The 19869-nt window shown below is 35.5% G+C and overlaps 3 protein-coding genes across 6 annotated transcripts; all 3 read right to left on the reverse strand.

Annotated features, from left to right (window-relative positions):
• Window positions 1-31: 31 nt before the first annotated feature.
• On the reverse strand, window positions 32-5225 carry LOC105678915 (protein toll-like). The gene is made up of 6 exons (XM_012378627.2): window positions 4680-5225; window positions 4060-4301; window positions 2730-3721; window positions 2323-2641; window positions 1635-2222; window positions 32-1472 (listed from the first exon to the last, which is right to left on the reverse strand). The coding sequence occupies exons 2-6, from the start codon at window positions 4273-4275 to the stop codon at window positions 528-530; spliced, it is 3060 nt and encodes a 1019-aa protein (XP_012234050.1). The 5' UTR covers window positions 4276-4301; window positions 4680-5225; the 3' UTR covers window positions 32-527.
• A 143-nt stretch (window positions 5226-5368) lies between these two features.
• On the reverse strand, window positions 5369-9295 carry LOC105678649 (trichohyalin-like). Its single transcript, XM_012378150.2, has 5 exons — window positions 9257-9295; window positions 8306-8766; window positions 7070-7347; window positions 6717-6967; window positions 5369-6630 (listed from the first exon to the last, which is right to left on the reverse strand). Exons 1-5 carry the CDS (start codon window positions 9293-9295, stop codon window positions 6019-6021), a joined length of 1641 nt encoding a protein of 546 aa, XP_012233573.1. The 3' UTR covers window positions 5369-6018.
• On the reverse strand, window positions 8629-19656 carry LOC105678810 (uncharacterized). Of its 4 annotated transcripts, XM_012378479.2 has the most exons (10): window positions 15424-15720; window positions 12407-12670; window positions 11853-12116; window positions 11495-11664; window positions 11102-11173; window positions 10337-10635; window positions 10059-10220; window positions 9877-9987; window positions 9508-9692; window positions 8629-8766 (listed from the first exon to the last, which is right to left on the reverse strand). In XM_012378479.2, the coding sequence occupies exons 1-9, from the start codon at window positions 15451-15453 to the stop codon at window positions 9508-9510; spliced, it is 1557 nt and encodes a 518-aa protein (XP_012233902.1). In that variant the 5' UTR covers window positions 15454-15720; the 3' UTR covers window positions 8629-8766. The 4 variants fall into 4 exon arrangements, with proteins under 4 accessions (XP_012233902.1, XP_012233903.1, XP_012233904.1 ...); XM_012378480.2 differs by lacking the exons at window positions 8629-8766; window positions 15424-15720 and adding an exon at window positions 19520-19656 and having other exon boundaries at window positions 9258-9692; XM_012378481.2 differs by lacking the exons at window positions 8629-8766; window positions 15424-15720 and adding an exon at window positions 16511-16811 and having other exon boundaries at window positions 9258-9692.
• Between the last annotated feature and the right edge of the window lie 213 nt (window positions 19657-19869).

Raw genomic sequence — 19869 nt, forward strand, 5'->3', positions numbered from 1 at the left:
TTTATAAATATGTATAAAATTTTATTTCCAATTATTTAGATTTTATAATACTGTTTGCACTAAACGTTGCATACATAATATATCGCATATCACAAACATTTTTATTTTTACTTGTATAAAACATGTTACGTGCCTAAAAATATTAATATCTTGCAAAGTATAACATTTCCTTACTTTGTAAAATTTTAGTTTGTTTTATAAAATTGTTTTTGTTTTTTCAACATTGTAATTATTAAGAACTTATTATAATATTATAATATAACTGAATAACTCAATTTCTGTTTTGTGTCTGCAGGTGGTGTTACAAATATAAATTTGTAACATGTTTGAATTTATTATATTTTTAATTTTAACTTAATTTGCATTATTGCATAATTAATTGTAAAATAATAGAGTAAGACACATTTTTTTCCGTACAGCGCTTCTACTTCTACAAAATCCAAAATCCATTATTTATCACATTCACAGTTGATGTAAAAAATAATTTAACATCTCATTTTTATCTCGTTACTTAGCTGAAGAAAATTTCACGAAGTTTGATGAGCTTCATAATATAGCGATACAGGTTTGCTATGGTTTGCGCTGAGCTTAAAATTATGCTGCAACGATTGTCTCAATTTATTCCAGAACCAAGGATCTCCCCATTTGATGTAAATTTTTGAATTTATGTACGTTTTCAATTCTGAATCTAAGTGCTCGTCAGTGAGATCTATATCACCATACAGAATTAATGTCACGTTCGATTCATCCTGGTCCAACGCTTGACAAAGCGCAGCCCAATATTCTGTCACTGCCCAAATGTTCTCCAAGAAGCTTGGCGACAGCACCATCACTGTTTGTCTATTTGAGAGTTTCACAGACTTAGCAATGTTCGTCGTTGTCGACTCGCCTTCTAACCAGTCTCTATAAGGAAGGCAAAGTTTCAAAGGTGTCGAGCCGTTTTCTAGCTCGCGCACGAGCTTGTTCATCACGAAATCGTGATCATTCTGTGAGTAGCTTATAAACGCGTCGTACAATGTCTCCTGGTCTGATTCACATTCTTCTTCTGTCATGGACCAATATGAAAACAGTTTTCTTTTAAGTTGCGATTGATACATGTAACAGAATAGTCCAAAAATAATGATAATAAATCCCACAGAAACGAAAATGAATGAGGAACTGTACTTTGCATCGTTTTCCATTATTGTCAATTGTTTGTCAATCGTTTTATTGTTTTCGTTATTTTTCATATAATCCGGACAATAATCCTTCACGTTTGATATAAGTTTATTCTTGCCATAACACGTCACATTATGCAGATCGGCTATAATTTTGGATTTCTTAAGAACGAAATCGAAGAAATCTGTAGTATTGCAGTTGCATGTCCATGGATTTTTACGTAACGTCAATGAAATTAAATTCGTGGCGTTGCTCAAGAAATTTAAGACATCGGAAGATATTGTTGATATATTGTTATTATGCAGTTCCAAGATCTAAAGTGAAATTTGATTTAAAATTTTTATTGTAAAATCAACTTAATATTTGTTCTTTATCGCTATATAAAGTAAATTAAAAAAAAAGATCAGAATTAGTTTTATTTTTTTAATATTTGTTTGTAAATTATTTTTTACATAAGATACTATAAATTCAATTACCTCTATTGTTTTCGACAATCCACCCAAGGTGATCTCGGAAATTTTATTACGAGATAAGATAAGTTTACTCACTGGTCCCAATTCTGTAAGATTCGGCATTTGTATTATGTTATTATTGTCAAAGTCTAATTCGATTTTCTGAAATTTGAGCGGTTTGTGTCTGATGTTTGGGATGCGTTCAAAATGACTGTTACTGCAGTTCATTATAAAAACATTGTGGTGCTTTTTCTCAAAGCATTTGCAGGTTTCGGGACACGTTTGGGTAGTGATTGAGTTCTTTGTTCCACATATGATTGATTCAGATCGTAATTCTGTAACGCGCCTAACATTTGAGGTTTTACAAGTTAAATTTCCTGGTATTATACTGAAATGGCTTGTGATGCTGGGATCCATTTTGCCTTCGAGATAACGCAAAAAGTCATATATATTGCAACCGCAATCTATAGGATTATTGTCAATGAGTATGACTGCGCGATGAGACTTTTCGTCTTTCAACAACTCTTTGACGTTGTTTAAGTGGACATGTTGTATTCTATTATATGTCAAATCTATTTCGATATTTTTCGATGCAAACTGCAAATCGTCGATCTAAAATAAACAAATAAGATCGTCAAATTATCGACATCAATAAGCATTTCGAATAATGACACATTTGTTATTTTTTATCGATGGTTTTAAAAATACGTACAGATAATTTGGATATATAGTTATATTTGAGGTTTAGTATTTGAAGATTAGGAAGAGACTTCCAGTCGCTGAATATTTGCGAAATACGATTATTGGCTAAATATAATTCCTGTAATAAAACGCACTCAACAAAAAGCGATGTTATTCCATTCTCATCTATAAAGATATTTGCTTTTTGATATAATGTAAGAAAATTATGTGAAAAATTAGCGATCTTTAATTTGTATAATATATTGAAACTGTAATCGGGAATATTCCTTAAAAAGTTTTCTGCCATATTTAATACTTCCAATTTTGGCACGGAGTAAAAAGCATTAGGACTGAAAAATGAAAAAGACTTTTTTACTTAGGAAAATATAAAAAATATAAATAATCATTAATATTTATATTATTATAATAAAAACATACTCGATAATGGAAGAAATACGATTTTTTGATGCATCCAATTTTTGTAGATTCTTGAGATACAGGGTGATATTAAGAGAGAATTTTTCAAGTTTGTTAGAATCTATGTTTAATTCTGCCAGGTTTTTCAGGTCTCGAAATAAATTCGCGGACACAGTATTGATATTATTTTTGCTTAGTACGAGAATAGTTAGTGAAAAACATCCCCACAAAAGGTCTTTTGGCAAAAAAATGAGTCCATTGTTTCCCAAATTTAATATCCTTAATTTCGTTAAATTACTAAAAAATCCACTTGGTAACGTGTACAATTTTTTTCTGTTGGAAGATAAGTTAATGGTTCGTAGATTTGTATTGTTTCTTAGCAGGTAACTTGGCAAAAATATAAAACTGTTATTATTTAAAGTAAGCACTGCGAGATTTCTTAGCTGGCTGAATGTGTTGTTCGACAAGGTGAGAAAGTTATTCGAGCTAAGATAGAGATGGCTCAGCTTGACCAGTTTGTCAAAGATTCCCGATGGAAGCTCAGTTAAGTTATTATCATTTAAAGAAAGTATTACCAGATTTTGCAAACTATCGAATGTGCTTGGTTTTATTGATTGCAAGATATTGTTGTCTAATTTAAGTGTCTGCAACATGGGGACATATTTGAAAAGTAAATTGACTTCGCGTAAATTGTTCTCCCTCAAGTTTAAATAGTTTAGTTTAGGCAGATCGGCTAGCAGGTCTTCGTCCGTAGAGAGTATATTGTTGTATGATAAATCCAAATAAACTAAATTTGTGAAGCCTTTCAGATGCATTGTCTTTAAAGAGATCACATTTTCATTCTCACTGTTAAAAAATAATTTCCTTATGTCAGTGACTCCTAACATTGTTGTAATTGTTTTCAAACTGTTGTTTTTCGGTAAATCGCATTCGGAAAAATATATTTTCCTTACTTCGCCTTTTATTAAATTATACAGATTGAAATCTGACCACTTCGAATTAACACATGTAATCTGCAGGAGAAAACATTAACTTATGTCAACTTGATTTAGTTAATCTTAAAATTAATACAAAGTTTTAGCTCAAAAAATTTTTAATTTCTATATTTATGTAAGAAATAATAAAGAGTAAAAGGTAAAAACTTTTCTTAAATATTAAAAAAGATATAAAAGAACATTTAAAATCTCTATTCTGTGAAATTTTAATAGAAATTTGTTTGTTCGATATATAAATTCATTAATTTTTAAGTTTTATGTAAATTTGAATTTTGAGAATAGTGATGATTCTGTAAGCGCATTAATCTCTGCAAGTATACATATATAAAAATGCAGACTTAAAAATATACACATACATGCACAAGTTTAATTGGTCTATTTGGTGCACCTGGTACAACATCAATGTCAATAGCAGATTCGCCGACTTCACAGAATATTTTGAAATTTCCCAACTCATTTAATTTACAACTGCAAATTGTCTTATTTTTTGGGCAATTAACAGCCCAATGAGCGGATACATTGCCCACAACAACGATTAAAATCGCGAAACATATTTCGAGACGATTGAACATTTTCCAAGATGTTCTTTAAAATGCGTCTGGAACAAACAAGAAAAATGTTTATTACATTATCATATTAATTTAATCTGCTTTTAACTTCTGCTCAAGTCATAAATGTAAATTAGAAACATGATAAAAATCGAAGAATATCGTGGATTAAATTAACGTGATTGTTTATTACTTTGTAAAATATCTCATATAAAAATTGGCTGTGCAAAATTAATTTCTATGACACTAAAAATGTGTTTAGCAATCGCGACAGTCGTAACGAGAAGTTCAAAACATGTTTAAATCTGTTTAACTATATAACAATAATTTCAAATAGTTCCGGATATTATTCAAACTCAAAAGTTTTTAAATGTTACAAAGATTTAGAAGTTTCCAAAATCATATTTATTATAAATGTAAATTGTTACCTGAATTTATTTGTCATCAATTATAGGAAAAACGTAATTTTCTGTCGTGCACGCTCTTTCCACTCGTTCTATTGCTCACTTTGACTGTGGACCGTTATTGAAATGTAAGATAAATCTTATATGTTCACACATCAAAGAGAGTTTTGAAGACACTTGTTGGAATATATATTACATGTCCTTAGCTTTCCCGATCCGTTATTTACTAATACTATACAGGGTGGCCCATAAATAGACTTCTGCTTTTCAATATTTTTGACACAAATTTGGACACTAAAAAGAAAAAAAATATAATATAAAAACTGTGATATTGTACACAATGTACATTTGTTAAATATTTTTTCATTCTTATAAAATTATACATGCAAAAATGTATATTTAATACATAGTGCATATCAAAACCGGTTTTCTTTTCTAAGCGTTTATAATGCTACATATATCTTACAATTCAATGTATTCCAGTTACATACAAATGAGCTTTTGCAGATTTATTATATCTAATACCATATATTTTTACATTTAATTATTTATAATATTAAAGTAATTTAATTAATGCCATTTTTATATTATTTAATATTAAAATAAAATAACGTAATTATTAACATAATTATTCGTGTTAAAAATTTTTTCTAATTATTAAAAAACATCTGGACATTTTACGCACACGAAAAGACTCTAGCAAAAACGGCGCGTTCTTCCAAGAATATTTTATTATATACTTTGCGTTACATCATTCGTACAATATTAATTATATCGCAGTTACGCTTTGAACAGTGACATGAAAAACACGAATAGGAAACTTTTTATGTACGTAACTCATTATAAACCAGTTACAAACACTTTTATGTTTCGGATTATCGCGCTCGATCGGCTGTCATTATCGTAAATCCCGTAATCGGAAATATTTGTTGTACATCCATCCGTTTAGAACATCGCATTATTCTACAATGAACACAGCAAACACCTGAATGTTTAACAGTTATCCATAAACAACAACTCCCTTTTACTCCTTTTACGTGTGAGTTGTCTACATCTTATAACTTATTCGCCATTTATTCAACAAGAATGACGGACACTGTCCAACACACAGAATTGACATTGGTTATCGCTGTACAAATGAATTTTTCGTGACACACGTATTTACAATTACGACCCTGTGATATTATGCCTCCGCCCACATATCTATTCCACACACACATCTTTCCCTCTCATATTTCCAAATCATATTTCCAAATTTGTACTTCTATCTCGTCGACGTATAAATCGCCTAGTCGAACATCTCATATCGGTAATCGAGAAAGTGGCGTCCGCTTCGCGAACTGCCCTCTCTCGAAGGCGTTCCCTACGTAAGGTACACTTTGTACCTAGTACTGTCCCTCTTTGGTGACTCGGGGAGCTTTTTGGGGACGTATCGTTCGTCGTTGAACTCGATCGGCGGTACCGGAGTAGCCGGCCGCTCGTCGCTCTGGCTGAACGCCCTCCTCGGCGGCGCATCGAGGATCTTCTGCGTGCTCCTGCACTCGACGCTACCTCTCTTGCAGAGGGTCACACTGGCGTAGCTCGCGTCGCTCGGACGCGAGTCCCTCTTCTGGAAATCGATCTCCGCGTAGCTGACGCGGGAGTCGCGCGATCTCATGCTCACGTCCGAGTTCCGCTTGTTCTCCTTGTCCGCCAGCCGTTTGATCGCCAGCGGCGCTTCCGGCCGATCCCGCTTGATCGGCGGCGGTTCCGAGTGCCGGGTCAAGCGGGATTCCCGTCGGACCTTCTCGTCATAATCGTCCGAGTAGGTGCGCCGCTCGCGACCGCGCGCCCGTACCTTGCCGCGGTCCTCGCAGTATCGCACCCGGTCGTTGAACCTTCGCAGACGCTCGTCTTCCGTGTCGTCGAATACCTCGCTGGCGTCGTGAGTGCTGCGCTGCGGCCTTCGTCTGTCCTCCTCGTGCTGTGCCTTCAGCTAAAAAGAAACAAAAAAAAAAAAAAAAAATCAGTGTCGGGCTTTTTAACGTGTGAATTGCTCGAAAATCTCATCACCGATCGTACTTTGAACCCATCGAATCTATCGTTGAATTCCAGATCTTGACTGTTCCTGCGAACCGGCTGATAATTATTCCTCTCCTCCTCGCTGCTGCTTTTACTGATCCACGAGTTCTCGCGCGGGGAGGATCCCGCCCGTTTCGGCCACTCGTTCTCCGTCTTGAAATCGTACAAATCTCGCATACGTTGGCTAAGTTTGTTCGCTCGTTCGTTCGCATCGGCGATACTCGAGGAGCGGTCTCTGATATCTATTTCATCTGCGAACAAATTATCATAATTTATTCAATTACATTTGATTATCGCAATATCTCGCGCGCGATAATAGAAAAAAGAAATGTAAAAGTTGTTGCGTCGCATACCTTGCCTCTGTAAATGTCCTTTCTCGCTTTTCGCCGGTGAAAACTTTCTCGAAGGCTGCCACTTGGAGGAGTCCGAGTCCTTGTGCTCTTCCTCGTCCTTTCTGTCGTACTCCTTGGAACTTCGCCTTTCGGAATTCACTCTTGGTATGGGACTGGGCGACGGATTTTTGACGAACGTCATCCACCGGGTAGTCGCGCTCTTCGTGATCTCACAGCCGATTCTAGCCAAGGGAGATATCTCTCGGTAAAACTTCGTTTCGTTATTTTGTCCTATCCACCTGGAAGATCAAATATTCGAGATCGAGTTTTCGCTTTAACTGCGTATTTTTTTAATTTAAATTGCATATATACGCAAAGACACATAAAGCAGAAATCTCGATTCTCTGGTAAAAGCATGCTACGTATACACGATTAGCAGCCGCTATTCTCAGCCGCATTAATTTTTGTGACTTCAGCAAATTATTTCAATATACATATAACTTTAGCAGAAATTAATAAGCTCACTCTGTACTTTTAATGATAAAAAATCTATCCGTTCTTCATCATGAAATATAGAGCAATTGCATTAATTCCTGTTGAGTAGATTGATTTCGTAATCTCTAATTGCCTTGTGTAATATTAATTAATTAGCGAACCAAAGTTTTCCAGAAAAGAAATCGCAGAATTATGAAACCAACTATCCATGCGTACTTTCTCACAAAATTGTCTTCAAATATCGTGCGGAAACAATGATCCCACGCAAACAGAAAGAATAGGAATAACATTGAAACATCAAGACATATTTGAATCGTTTGAATATTCTATGCAATAGAAAGTTAGACACATAAAGCAAAAATTTCGATTCTCTGCCATCATTTTGTGTAAATTACTTTTTTTTTTTTAATTAAATCAGCGGATCGCAAACATACGATAAGCGTCACAACGTGAAAAGATACTAGCGACTAGTTCCGGTCGGTGGAGCAAACCAGGCACCACTATGTTTTCACGTTGTACCGTTCGGCATGCTCCTCAGACTTGAATTTCTCATCAACAACATCCCCAACATCGCGAACATCCACTTGCAGCGTACAGAAGGAAAAGGCGAACGAAAGAAGCAGAAATCTGACCGAAACTAGACGCCATTACCCGTTGGAGGCTCCGTAACGACTATCGTGATCAATCGCGCCTACGAATCTCAACTACAATCCCGATCACGGCATTTCTCGCTTTCGGACGTGGAAAATGTGCGCGGTCAACCTCGTGGCGATAGTGCGCGGATCGCTGCAGTCCGTGTGCCGGCGCTGCTCGGTGATGCTGCGCTTCTCCACGCTCTTTAGGGCGGTCACATCGGTGCTGTGGCTTCTGCCGGCGAGTTGAGGTCGATCCGCAGCCTCGAGCTCGTTTCTGGGGAATCGATTCTCGCACGGCGGGGATCGTTTCTCGCCGACCGCCGTCGTCTCGTCGACGCTCTCCTGCCGCTCGTCACGCGACGGCCTCTTGGCACCCGACTGATGACCCCTCGGCACATTCCTCGGTAGCGGCATCCACCTCGTGGTGTCGAGCTTGTTGGTGTCGCCGATCTCCGTGTGTCGACGCTCCTCCACGCGACGCTCCGTGTACTTCTTCAGGCAGTCTACGTCCGCGCTGCGGCTTCGTTGACTGCGCGGTGATCGAGATGGTCTACGTTGCCCGCTGTTACCCGCCGGGCTGGCCCTTTCCTAAAGTTAGAAAAAAAAAAAAAACCGTCGCGTTTAGGACGACGCGCCTTGGAGTGACGAGTACACGAGGCAGAACAATGTAACAACATATTTTGAATAACAATGTTTTTCCTCTTGGTAAATGAGAGTTATAAATGAAAAGATAATATATTATGCTAATTTAATTATCAACGTTAATAGGAAACTATCAAGAAAAGTTAATAAAATATTTCAATTTTTTCGTAAGATTTCTTAAAGAAAATTTTTTATCAAATGTACTTTTACACATTATATTCATTATCTCATTATTTTGAATGCCAAATTAAAGTTGGGAATCTCTCATTAATACAAAAATTTTTTACCTGCCTTGTGACAACAAATTTTGTCAATTTTTGCATTAATAATTTCTTCTGGCACTTTTATTATAGTAAAAACATTGGTTTACATTACTTAGAAGGATAAAGAATGGAGAATGAGAAGGGTAAATCGTTTAATAAATTCTGGACAATACCTTTTCATGGAAGAGCTCAATTTTTTCGATATAAAACATTTTCTAGCACGTTACATGCAATATATCATGTATAATTCTACTGCTTCTGTGGAAAAATTTCAAAGGTAAAAAAAAAAAGAAGCTTCTCCGCAATTTCTCGATTAAAGGTATATTCCACGCTGATGTATGGTTTCTTATACGATTATTACAAAATCGAACTTCGTACAGTAAAAAAGACCGGCGTCGATAAGAAGGTGCTTATTGGATGTTACCTAAGTAAGGTGAAGCTTCGCGTAATCGGATATGTGCAGAATTCCATGCTCCGCGGATGCGACATGCAGGCTGGAGCCGCACGCGCGTGGATTGATTCGAGAATTATGCAGCTCGGTTATTTGGCTGCTGCAAGCGGCCGCTGGATCGCCGCTGGATTCCAAATAACCATTCCAGAATTCGTTGCCTGTAAATAAAAAGCACAACTAACGTGGAAATGTTGAGAAAAATATATATTAGCAATTTTATAAACACACCGCATAAAATCTTTCTTCGTTAGTAAAGCAAGAATTATTGAAGGAAACATTCAACTTTGTGTAAGTTTTCATAATAAATAAATAATTCGAGATAGATTAAAATAATATTTCAACCTGGCAATGAGTTTCCGTCCCAGGCATAAGTTACAACGAGGAGTTTGTTCGCATCGGTAGCTCGGAACAGTCTGCTGTGCGGCTCTCTCACAGCGAAATGAATTTTTATATCTGAAAACAATATCGTCCATATTACGTTAGTTTACAGAATATTTGCATTTATTCATTTGTTATTAACTAACCGCCAAGATAATCGCCATTTCCTGCGCCGCCGCACTTCTGTTGCTGGAAATAAGCGAACATGATGTCGGAAACGTACTTGAGCTTCTTGTTCATCTTCCTAATGGCGATCTCGAACGTTTTCAAGAAATAGATCTCTTGATCCTGAGTTATTCTCCAGACACCTGTAAATCGTCATTTAATTAATAATCGAAGAAACGTACGAGAGTGCCTTAATAAAAGATTTAATTAGAATTATTAATTAAAAATCAGATTTAATTGTCAAAAGCATCGCACTAACCGAGGCCAAAACCGACCACGTGCAAGAAAGCAGTCGTGTTTTGCTTCTCCGCGCGAGTGTTCGCTTCGAGAAGTATTATTTCTACGGAGAGCAAAGTCCTCTTCATGTAATTTTCGATGTCAAAAACTGACATCGAAACTGTTTGGCTAGCCAGCGATAAGTAACGTCTGTTGTCTTTAGATTTAATCCGCTTCAGGACTTCCTCGTAGAGCGGATGATAATCCTCGCCGTAAAATTTCGCCCACAAATCGCGCAACCCGCGTTTTTCTTCGGATATACCATCCATCGCGGGCCCGTACCTGTCTCGCATAGATTGATTCTTTCAAGAGATTTTGTTTGCATGTTATTAAAAGGATTTGAGAGTATTTGGATGTAATTACAAGGGTAAAATTATAATGCGAAAACCTCGAATGTTACCCATAATACTTCAATTTGTGCGATTAATTCCCGCTCCTTAATATATAAGAAAAGCTTGTTCTCTCTTTTTCTTTAATAAAAGAAGACTCATAAAATCCTTTTCAATAAGAACATCCTTTTATTGATATACATATAAATACACACACACATAAAAAATAACATTAAATACACGAAGGAGAATAATTAATGATTCAAGGCGAGGATTGATGGCGTATTAAAGATTAAATGAAGTACATTATATTAAAGTATCCAACATTAGTCAGCGATGCGATGAAATTTCTTTTCGCATAAACGCTACTTAACAATTTAACGCTCTAACGTAACATAACAATAATAACAATGACTTACCCGTTATCGATAGTGTTTTGCATTGGCGTGATGAGAATGTCTTGATACTCCATGACTCGGGGCTTTGCGAATCTGCATGATATCAAGCAACATACATCATAATTTATTAATAAAACATAATTCCGAAAATTTTGAGATAAATGACCACCCCTTTGACGAATCTCGAAATCAAGAAGTAAAATAAAAAATATTTGATTTAAATTGCTATTAATTTATTCCACATTCATCGTGGCGTATCGAATGGTAATATCGAAGATTTTTGCAGACATAAATGATCGCACGCGAGAGGGATAAAAATAGAAGAGGCATCTGTAGACACGACAGGAACGTCACCGGTGCTCGCACGTATAAAAATATTCCTGGAGAAGGCGGGGTTAAATAAATGCATAAAACCTTGTGCCTACGACACCCATAATAACCCCTCGAGGTTGGACGGCGTCTGGGTCACTGCTCACAATGCCTCTGTTTCTTCGCGCGCCGTCGTTTATGAACTCCGTGTGAGACGAGACCGCCATCATCGCTGATAATTTGATCTCGTCGTAGCTCAAGCATTTCGTTAGGACCTATTTGTCAAATTACATCAGGACGTTCATTAACATGTCGCAAATTGTTGCGACAGCCAAAGTTTGGCGGAAGGGCAAACTTTATATTTCTCATTTTTATTATTATTTCTTATATATTAATAGGCAATTTAATTATTATAATGTAATTATTTTATAAATAGTTGATTAAAAAGGCTTCGCAAACTTACCAATGGCTCCTTCTCGTGATCGGTACCGACGCTTTCCCATCCGTCAACGCCAGTCTTGTTGTCAATTAATTTCCATCGATCGTTCTGACCGTAAAAGTAGACCGCCCTTTTCTCCAGCAGGCGCTGGATAAATTGGATGAGGCTCATATCCTTGTACATGGCTTTTTCAACAAGGCTACCGTGTAATCGCTTGTGTTTCAGCCATCGGCCAATCAAGGGCAGCATCGCCTCGTGTATTAACGGATATGTCGAATTTGCGTTTAACTAAAAAATAATATGAGAAAAAAATAGAATATTAAACTTTTGCCAAGCCAATCGAAACTATTGCGTATCATAGAAACTTAAGAAATATCTCAGACTTGCTTAAGACACTGTAATCTTTAAGCTTTGAACTTTAAGCGAAATAATCTCTCTAAAAAATCTGACTAAGCCAGCGATTTTGAAAATTATTTTTCTTTAGTAAACATATGAAATCGTACGGAAGCGATTTCACCATTTTCCTCTAACTCACACGTCATCGGCTGATTAAATAATTCAGCTTGATTTATGCAAACCTCAATGGTCTCTGCGCTGATTCCTCTGCTTCTCAGCGAGGAACATCTCATAGTGTTAATGGGGAACGTCACGGGGAACGCATCGCTCCGCTTGATTAGCTCGGATAGGCTGGTCGGCGGCGGCACGGAGACGTCGAGACACTTTTTTAGCAGCTCCTTCGTGTCGTCGTCGAAGGGCACGCCGCTAGGCGAGCCAAATGAGTTTTCCCATGATATTTCCGGCGGCTCCTTCATTTGCGGCACTTCTTCCGCTCGTCGATTACTCTGCAAGTCGATAATAATGCGAATTGATTCCTCAACTGCAAACGCACTGTCGGCATAAGTTCAAGTTTCGATCAAATTTGCGAATTCCGATAACCAGCAGAAGATAATTAATCTGTAAATATACAAGGTGTCTGGTAATTCACGGACCAACGCTCGCGAGCCGATGAAGCACATTAAACAGAAAAGTTCTTTACCATTTTGCAACTCTCGCAATAATTATTTAAGTATTAATTAAAAAAGACTGCCGAATAAGCGCGCGGCTAGACCGTAGGATGTAACTGTAGGCTTCTGCCCGCATGCTACTATTCGCGCGTACTGCGACTCGCCGCTGACACACAGCACTTTCTCTTTAAGGAGAAGGAGAATCGAAGGCCAAAGCAGGATCTCAATTGCTAAATTGGGATCCACAGTTGTCTTTCAGAATTTGAATTGATTAGTGCTAAAACTGATTTTACAAAACGATTCGTAACACAGCCTCCTAATGTCATATTTGACGAATTTGTTACAACCGGCAATTAATTTTCACTAAATGAAAGCTGGTACAACGTATTAGACTCTGTATACTGAAGATGGTCGAAAAATCGACCGAAACGTCTACTATTATCATTATTGAATAAAGAAGAAATTTTGGCAATTGAGATCCTGCTTTGGCCCTCGATCCTCCTTTCTCCACAACGATTAAATTTACGCTGAGCCTAGATCAAATCATTTATCTATTTTTTAATTAATACTTAAATAATTATTGCGAGAACTGCAAAATGGTAAAGAACTTTTCTCTTCTGTTTAACGTGCTCTATCCGCTCACGAGCGTTGATCCGTGAGATACCGGATACCCTGTATATTTAAAAATACATTTTTGAAGAGTTATAAAAACTTTCGTTATTTCTCAGAAAAACTTCGATATATTTATTACAAAAATAAATGGAAAAAAAACAATATCACTTGAAGACTTTTTGCGTAAAACAATAAGCGTTCGTAAGAACGTTCGCCACTTTTGAGGATCGCGCTGCATGGGACTTGACATCACAGGGAATGGAGCCAAATGCTACGGGATCGATTTTAAGAAAAATTTGCAAAACAGTAAATCGCCGTTCTATTAATACAACCCCCGCTGATTACAGCAAGGACGCCGGTCCCTTTGATACTTGAGCATGAAATCCGTTAAGTAGCGTGAAATGTATCTGTTCACTCTAGCGAGCGGCTTGACGTTCACTCTCTTCATGGGCGCGCGCACGCACACACATACGTACATACGAATATATACACGAAAACACACACGTACACAGGCATGCATGTATATTATTGCCCTACAGTTTACTTTATTTTCCTATTTACCGATTCTGCCACCTGAGCAATAGGGGTGAGTGAAGGGAATTCAAGCACTGTGGAACAATTGTCGATGTTGTTTATCATTTTGCTAGCAGTGACCGTTGTAATTTTTATAAAGAAAAACACGATAATGCACTGATCGGTCATTAAAAATTTTTCACATACACACAATTTATGTACTCTGCCGTTTACTTTATTCCATAATTTTGCAAATATATGAATAATAGATATTTAGAAAAATATACGAAATTTTAATAATTGATAACTAAAATCACTTAAAAAAAATATATAAAATTAATCTCTTGCGCTGGTAATTAATTTCATTATAATTTGTACTTATTTGGTTGCAACGCAATGTATATAAAACTGATAAAAGTTTACAATAAGCGCGCTTGTCTGTATGTGGTATCGCTTGCTAACTGTGTATTTGCTTCATCTTGCAGAACAAGTGACGTGTTGCACATCATTCTGACATTTAGAATAAATAACAACTGACGTGTTAATCACGCTATTCTAATGTAAAAATTTAAATCATAATAATATTATTCCGTTCAAGTATAATTTTATCATTGGTGTGTGTAGGGCCGCGTTTGTAAAATTTGCACCCAGAGGCTTGTCATCTTCGAGCGCCTCAATCTAGCCTCCCTCCCACAATGAGTAAACAGTAAATAATTAAGATTTTGAATATTAATTAAATTCTACCGAAACACACTTAAGAACAAGGAGATAATTACAAATGGGACATTTTTTTATGAATATATAGAAGCTGCGGCGCCCCTGACGCTTCGGCGTCCAGGGGCTTAAGTCCCAAAGCCCATAAGTAAACGCGCTAGGTGTGTGTCTTAACTGTAAATATAATCTAATAAAATGCATTTAAAAAATTAATTGGCAAACTACAGTCCTTATAAAAAGTTAGAAACAAATTTTTTTACCTTTATCATTGTTATCTTTATAGCATTGTATTTTATAAATATGTAATATAAAATATTAATTTACAGAAAAGTTTATAAAATAAAAATTTTGCAGGCAATCAACGAATAAAATAAGAATATATAATGAAAGAAAGCTAGAGTGAAAAAGAAACTTTAATAATTTTAATAAAAGCGCAGCTCACTGATTATTCCGCATTCCGGTCAACAGAATGCTAATTTGACACGAGAAACAGTAAAAATAAGTTTTATGAATAAAAAAATTTCTTTATCTCTACAATTCTATATGTTAATATTAATTAATGTTATTATAATTAGCAAAAACAACAAATGGTAACAAAACAATGTACTCGTTACACGCGCGCTCCTACCATGTGTTTATATAGAAATTACACAATTGTCTCATTCGTGTTGAACTTTAACTAAAGCTTGCATCAGCAACTACGTGTAATTGCTATATTTCTACAACTGCATCGCCGACGGAGAGCAACTCACCCGACGAACGCAACAGGCGAACAGCGACATGCTCGAATAATCGTCGTGTACAACTTTCGCACGATTGCACAACTGATCGCAATTTGTTAAAGTTGTAGAGATCACGTTAAATTCAAGACTTCTCACACTAAACTTTTGCGGCGATCGATATATTAATCTTTCCGCTATGCGTAATATTCTCGCGTTAAACGACCGTATCACGTCTAAGAGAGACGTGGTCAGCAGTCGCTGGACTACCGGTCTCTTCGAACGCACATGCGCGACTGTAATGCGGCGCAGACGTAGATTCTCTTTATAAACATCGCATAAATTTCGCTATACAGGGTGTCCCAAAAATTTTGGACACCCATCAAGATCGTTAGGCGCGCGAGGAGTTGCTACAAGCTGCAAAACCCGTTCTGAGATATGATTGTCTCCCGTTTTTTTATCGTATCTCGCGCGCTTGCATTCGGCGGTAGGCTGGGCGCTTATTCGGCGATCTTTAGTAATTAATAACTGTTGCGGAAATTGCAAAATGGTACAAGACTTTTCGACTCGCAATCAGTTTAATCCGCTCTACCTGCACACGAGCGCTTTGTCAATATTTTTCAGACACCCTGTATAATGAAAAAAGTTGTCAAGAAATATTTCAATATTGTTCATCGCATTGAATTATTTGAACTCGGTTTTCTTTCACCAACTTTGAATTGGCAAACCCGCTTGATTTTGATCGCTAATCTATTCATTTTTGATGCTATCCTGCGAATAAAAACTTAATTGTAGTTCTATAGTTGACTTCCTTTAGCAATGTCCTCAAATTTGCTATGCTGAACTACTAACATCAATTATTTTACATGATAATTTTACACAATATATTTTTTTGTATCTTTAAAACAAATTTCTTCGCATTTATTATAAGTATAGCGGGATGTATAAACTGAACGCATTTTCTTGTCACAAACTTTATGCAATATGAGAGAACTTTCATAAAGCTCCATAAAGCGGCAAATAATAAAGCGATAGATTTGTGATGCAATGTAAGACGTAATATAAAATGTAAAATAATTCAAAAGCACGCGCATATGTGCAAGCGTATTTGTACAATTACCAGATAAAAGGAAAAAATTTACAGAATTATTCTTCCTTCCACGAAACGAATTAACGTTGGTATTTAACTGATGACTAGATAACTGGAAAGGAAGGAGGAAACAGGTTTGACTACAATATACAGGATTGGATTTAAACTATGACATTCGAGATTAGCACTTCTTTTTAAAATTTTAAACACTCAGAACGATATATTGTTAAGTAGATATCTGGGTACACTATTTGCAAATGTATTGCAAATTTATTAAAAAATGTAAACTTGATTTGCACTGGTGCTTAGTTCTACAGATGGTATACGGCTTAGCTCTACACACGAAAGTCGGCTTCTGTTATCACTCTTTCGAAGCTGCTTCGGTTAGAGCTCCTACGTTACTAATGATAAGACGATTGTTTATCTTCCGGTGAGTCATGTACAGTGGTAAATTTGCTGATAAGTTAAAGACATTTACAAGTTTCAGAATTCCGCGCAGTCTTCCGTACGTATCTTAAACACATATTGATTTTTGAATTGTTTTACATTTATAGTTGCATTCTGTAATTATAAAATATTAATTTTATAAATCAATCTATTAGCTTTGAATATTTGAAAAAATAGATTTGCCATTAATTTACTAGAAAATAATTTATATATTCTAAACTCGGGCAATTTTTATAATTTAATGACCGAAATTAAAGATACGACAGTACAAATGTGAATTTTACGGAAGCAATAAAATTATAATTTGATGCAAAGTGTTTGTACATATTATTTTAATATTTGATATAAAATTTATTATTTGCTGCAAGTAATCAGAGAAATCATCAACAAAAATATAACATGCATTAAAGAGTAATTAAAAAATTAAATATTTACTTTGCATAATATTTTTATATTAATAAATTTTATATTAATAAATTTTGTAACGAGTAAAGCAAAGTGATAAAAGCGTAAAACATCACGCAGCTTTGAATTGCGTGAACAGTCGACCTCTGTGAAATACCGCAGAAAGTATGAAGCCGATGAACGAACGGTAATTTCATTCTCTTGTTCAAAAATGTGAAAATTATTAATAATAATTAAATAAAATAACAAATCTATTATTTGTATAATTGAAGAACTGATTTCCAAATTATCTAAAAGCTATATTTAAAAAATGTAAATTAGGCTATAAAACATTTTAATAATATAAATTTAAGATAATTTCGAAAAATAAATTCTTCAGTTTAACAAATTAATTACACTCTACAAAATTAGTTCATTATAAAATCGATGAGCACAATAGAGATTTATAATAAACACGATACAGATTGTCACGTGTTAAAGCAAACGCGGAGCAATTAGTACATTTTGAAAATTTTATATTGTGAGTGCTTTGATTAACTAAATTCAATATCTAAAAGATGAGATAAAAGAGTAGGCTTCCTATTTCAATGACAAAGGCTAAACAAAATAATTCTATGAGGGACGAGGATTGTGATATGCGTTACGCGTTGATGCGCAACGCTATCCCGAACCGGTTTTATCAATTCACACCGTACGGTAAAAGTAAACCGCATACCTGTACAAGATAGAATATATTTTCTAATCGTCTCGTTAAACGCATTAACATTTTCTTTTCGCGAAATCTCAATCGCGTTATAGAATTTCATTAAGTTGCGTGATCTTTATCGAGCACGTTTAACCATTTAATTTTTAAATTAACACACATTAAGACACGACTTCAAGTAAATTGATAACATGTTAAGTTTCACAAATTTATACAATTAAGTTTTATTTTATCTAGTAGAAAAGATTAATTAAATTATTAAATGTTAATTAAAAAGTTTAATATTTTTTAAATTTACATGTAATGTAATACTTTAATGTTAGCAAGAGATTTTGTTATTATAAATGTAAATATGTAATGTAAAATCTACAGATTATTTCATTAAAAGTTTCTTAAAGCTTATTATAAAATTTATATATAAATAACTATATAATAAAAACAAAAATTAAATTAAATTTCTTGAACATTATTAAAAAAACTCGAGAAGAAAGCTAGTTTGTACAACTGATGTTCAAGCTCAATTTCCAGAAGTCAATGTACATGTATTCATTTGATATCGTTTACATTTTTTATGTTTACAATCGACAATGAGATGTTGACGGTAAAAGAAAGAGAATACGAGGAAGAGAATGACAAAAATACGTCAATAAAACTCAGGTAAACGACGAATGGTGAACGTACGGTACGTCGCGTCGTACCGTTTTGGCATAGTTGTTAGTCCCTCTCTCTTACTGCGACTCGCAGTGCCGGCATAAAACGAGTGTTCTAAATAAGACACCGTTGATATAAACAAATAAAAATTTATGTATCTTGAAATACATGAGATATTCTCTGCTCCTATTATTTTTTGACGATAGATTTTTTGACAGTTTGAGATCGATTTTTATAATTTTATTATTTATTTCTATTTTCAAAAATGATTTTGTTATGTATTTGCATTATTATTAATTTGCAAAAAATATTTTGTTCTAATAATTAATTGTTTAAAGAATATTGACTTAAAGACTTATTGGACTCCGTCAAATATTGATTAGCGCGCGGTAAAACATTCTATAAGAAATTTAAACTGTACTTAAAACTTGTTCTTTTTAATTGTATTACAGTACATTTTCTGCATTTTAAATAAAATAAGTACATATCCAGACAATGGAAGAAAAAGGTTCAAAGAACAAAGTTGCAAGAAAGTATAGAGAAAACAATTAGCAAGAGGAAACTTTATGATTTATCGGCCGTTTAACGATCAAAAGATTATTACAAATACAATTCAAAGAAAACAGAAATTAAAACATTAAAAAAAATTTAGTCAAATATTTTCGAAAAAGATTCTTTTCTGTAAAGCGTATGCTATAATATATCTCTCGCGAAATTGTGATTCGTGTTTATTATACTTGTTATTGCTGATACACTAAACGGGTTTTGAAATTGCAGTTAAAATTTTGTGAAGATTAGACAAGATTATTGGCGAACAACTTGTTGCAACTTACGGCGATAGAAGAGAGAGCCGAGGCCATGATCGTCTGCGCGAAAAGTAGTAGTATCGAATAGCGTGATCGATCGCCTACTACCAGCGGATAGCTACGGGCTTGAACTGGTCTCACGGCCGAGGGCCTTTCAACTCGGCCCCGTATTCCTCGCACAGTCTTTCGCAAGGTGTGGTTCTCGGCGCTCTCGACGGAAGTATGCCGCCGCGGGATCAACAAGTGTCGCGCGAGATCTACGTCCGGCAAACGATCGAGCACACGCGTCGCTAGTCTTCGTCGATCCTTCGCCGAGGAGCCGCGTGATTAGAGGCCGATTACGGATTTCGGAGTGCGATTATCGAGATCTCGATCGC

Source organism: Linepithema humile, chromosome 2, assembly GCF_040581485.1.
Source record: "Linepithema humile isolate Giens D197 chromosome 2, Lhum_UNIL_v1.0, whole genome shotgun sequence".
In the NCBI taxonomy this organism is placed as follows: Eukaryota; Metazoa; Arthropoda; class Insecta; order Hymenoptera; family Formicidae; genus Linepithema; species Linepithema humile.